The 2,306-nt window shown below is 45.3% G+C and overlaps 1 protein-coding gene across 1 annotated transcript; it reads left to right on the top strand.

Annotated features, from left to right (window-relative positions):
- The first annotated feature begins 1,204 nt into the window (after nucleotides 1–1,204).
- On the top strand, nucleotides 1,205–1,690 carry LOC149214855 (uncharacterized). The gene has a single exon (XM_089389525.1). It carries the CDS (start codon nucleotides 1,205–1,207, stop codon nucleotides 1,688–1,690), a length of 486 nt encoding a protein of 161 aa, XP_089245651.1.
- Nucleotides 1,691–2,306: the final 616 nt, after the last annotated feature.

Here is a 2,306-nt window from a genome sequence, read left to right as displayed (position 1 = left end):
CTCGGACTTCTAGGCTGCGAATCCGATTGACAGAGCAGAAACATTAGCAAAAGGATTTTGCTCCAATCTAGCCCAGCTTAAGCATCTGTCCATCAAGTGGGCTAAAGAGAAGCTTCAGCAGTAAAATACGGCTCTACTGAACATCGAAACTGAGCTCTGTACACTGATGGATGAAAGAGGTCTGGGGTTTGTTACGGCGGAAGATAAATCCCACCTGGTGGCTCTCGAAAGACAGGAGTATCAGATATTGAAAGATAGAGAGGAATCTATTCATATGTGCAGCAGAGCTATATGGTTAAAGGCAGGGGATGAAAACACCAGGTTTTTTCACAATTATGCACAGGGCAGGAAGGTCACCAACACTATATGGAGCATGCCGAATCCAGAAGGAGGAGTAGCCGACACATTTAACAAACTCTCTCACCTGGGATCAACACATTTCAGGAATCTCTACAAAAACCCTCTAGGATCGACTCTTGCTGACATTATAAATATTGCTGGTCATTTCCCAAGATTTGTAAATGGGGATGAAGCAGAGCCACTATTTGATCCAGTGACTCCTGGGGAGCTATAGGGCACCTTGAAATGGTTCAAAAAGGATAAAAGCCTAGGTCCGGATGGGTGGACCATAGAATTCTACCTGGCGTTCTACGAGCTTCTCAGCAATGACCTGCTAAGAGTCGTGGAGGAATGTCGAATAACCGGATCAATGTATAATGCCATCAACACGACTTTTATCGCCCTCATTCCCAAATTGGACTCCCCATCCTCCTTCGATGACTACAGACCCATCTCACTTTGCAACTGCCTCTATAAGATCATCTCCAAGATCATTGCCAATCGACTCCGTCCAATCCTATCTTGACATATTGCTCCTCAACAATTTGCTTTCCTTGAGCACCGCCAGATTCATGAAGCTATTGGCTCGGCCCAGGAAGCCATCCACTCAATTTGGGCCAAAAACCTAAAGGCCATCACCCTAAAGATAGACCTGGCTAAGGCTTTTGACCATGTCAGTTGGCTATATATAAAGATGATTCTCATACACTTGGGGTTCCCCCACAATTTCATCACATGGATCATGGCTTGTATCACCACCCCTACCTTCAGTGTGCTCATCAATGGATCTGCGTCGCACTTCTTCCACTTTGAAAGAGGGCTCAGACAGGGCTGCCCCCTATCACCACTACTTTTTTTGATTGTCATGGATGGCCTCAGTCAGCCGATTGCATCAGCTAAGAGGGTGGGTGATCTTGGTGGTCTCAAGATATCAGATGACTGCTATCTCACTCATCTCCTGTTTGTCGACGATGTTATCATTTTTCTTGATGACAGTATCAGGGACTCCCGCACCTTCTCAAAGATCCTATCCCTCTTCTCATCTGCCACTGGCATGCTAGCAAATTACTCAAAATCCTCCATCATATACACTCGCACATCCATCCAAGAGTCCCAATATGCGCACCGCCTGTTTCCTTATGGAATCACCCCACTTGATCGGGGTCTAAAATATCTAGGATACTGGATAAAGCCTGTTGCTCAGAAAATTGCATATTGGACTTGGCTAGTAACAAAACTGGAGAAGCGGTTAAAAATTTGGAGCCACAGATACCTATCAAAAGCTGGCAGGCTTGTACTGGTAAAATATGTTCTTGAGGCCACTCCTGTTTATTGGATGGCACTTGCCTAGATACCTAGGAACATCTTGGCCAGGCTACATCAAATATGTAACAGATTTCTATGGAATGGGAACCAAGACAAGAGGATATTTGCCTAGGTGGCCTGGAACAGGATAGCTGTGCCAAAGAAATGGGGAGGCTGGGGACTAAAAGACCTGCCTCTATTTGCCCAGGCACTTGTTGCAAAAATGGGGTGGACATTGATCACTGGACAAAATCTTTGGACGAGCATTACTTATCATAAATATATCTGGCCAATGAATATCATGGAATGGATTCGACTCCCAAATTGGCCCAAAAATGGCATCTCTACAGTCTGGAAGGCACTACTACATTCACTGCCTCTTATCAGGGACAATTTGATCTGGAGAATAAATAATGGACAATCGGCCCGCATAGGTATTGACCCATGGATTGGGAGAGGTGGACGACATCGTTTAACCAGGAACCTTATACAGCATATACATGCCCAAGACATCAAGGTCATGGCTGATATAGCAGACCCTCACAATACCACCATTCTTGCCCAAGGATGGAAGTCCACACAGCACATCAATCTGCCCCAATGCTGGCACCATGAATGGACTGAATATATCACAGCACTCCTTGAATCTCACATAAGGATAA

This window comes from Pinus tabuliformis, chromosome 1_1 (assembly GCF_031772625.1).
Source record: "Pinus tabuliformis cultivar Carrire ecotype Pingquan chromosome 1_1, CPIR1, whole genome shotgun sequence".
NCBI classification, from domain to species: domain Eukaryota; kingdom Viridiplantae; phylum Streptophyta; class Pinopsida; order Pinales; family Pinaceae; genus Pinus; species Pinus tabuliformis.
Note: the sequence above shows the minus strand (reverse complement) of the source record. Positions and strands in the feature narration are given on the sequence as shown.

Coding starts and splice junctions, on each gene's coding strand:
- LOC149214855 (XM_089389525.1), top strand. CDS start 1,205: ATGGATGGCCTCAGTCAGCCGATTGCATCAGCTAAGAGGGTGGGTGAT.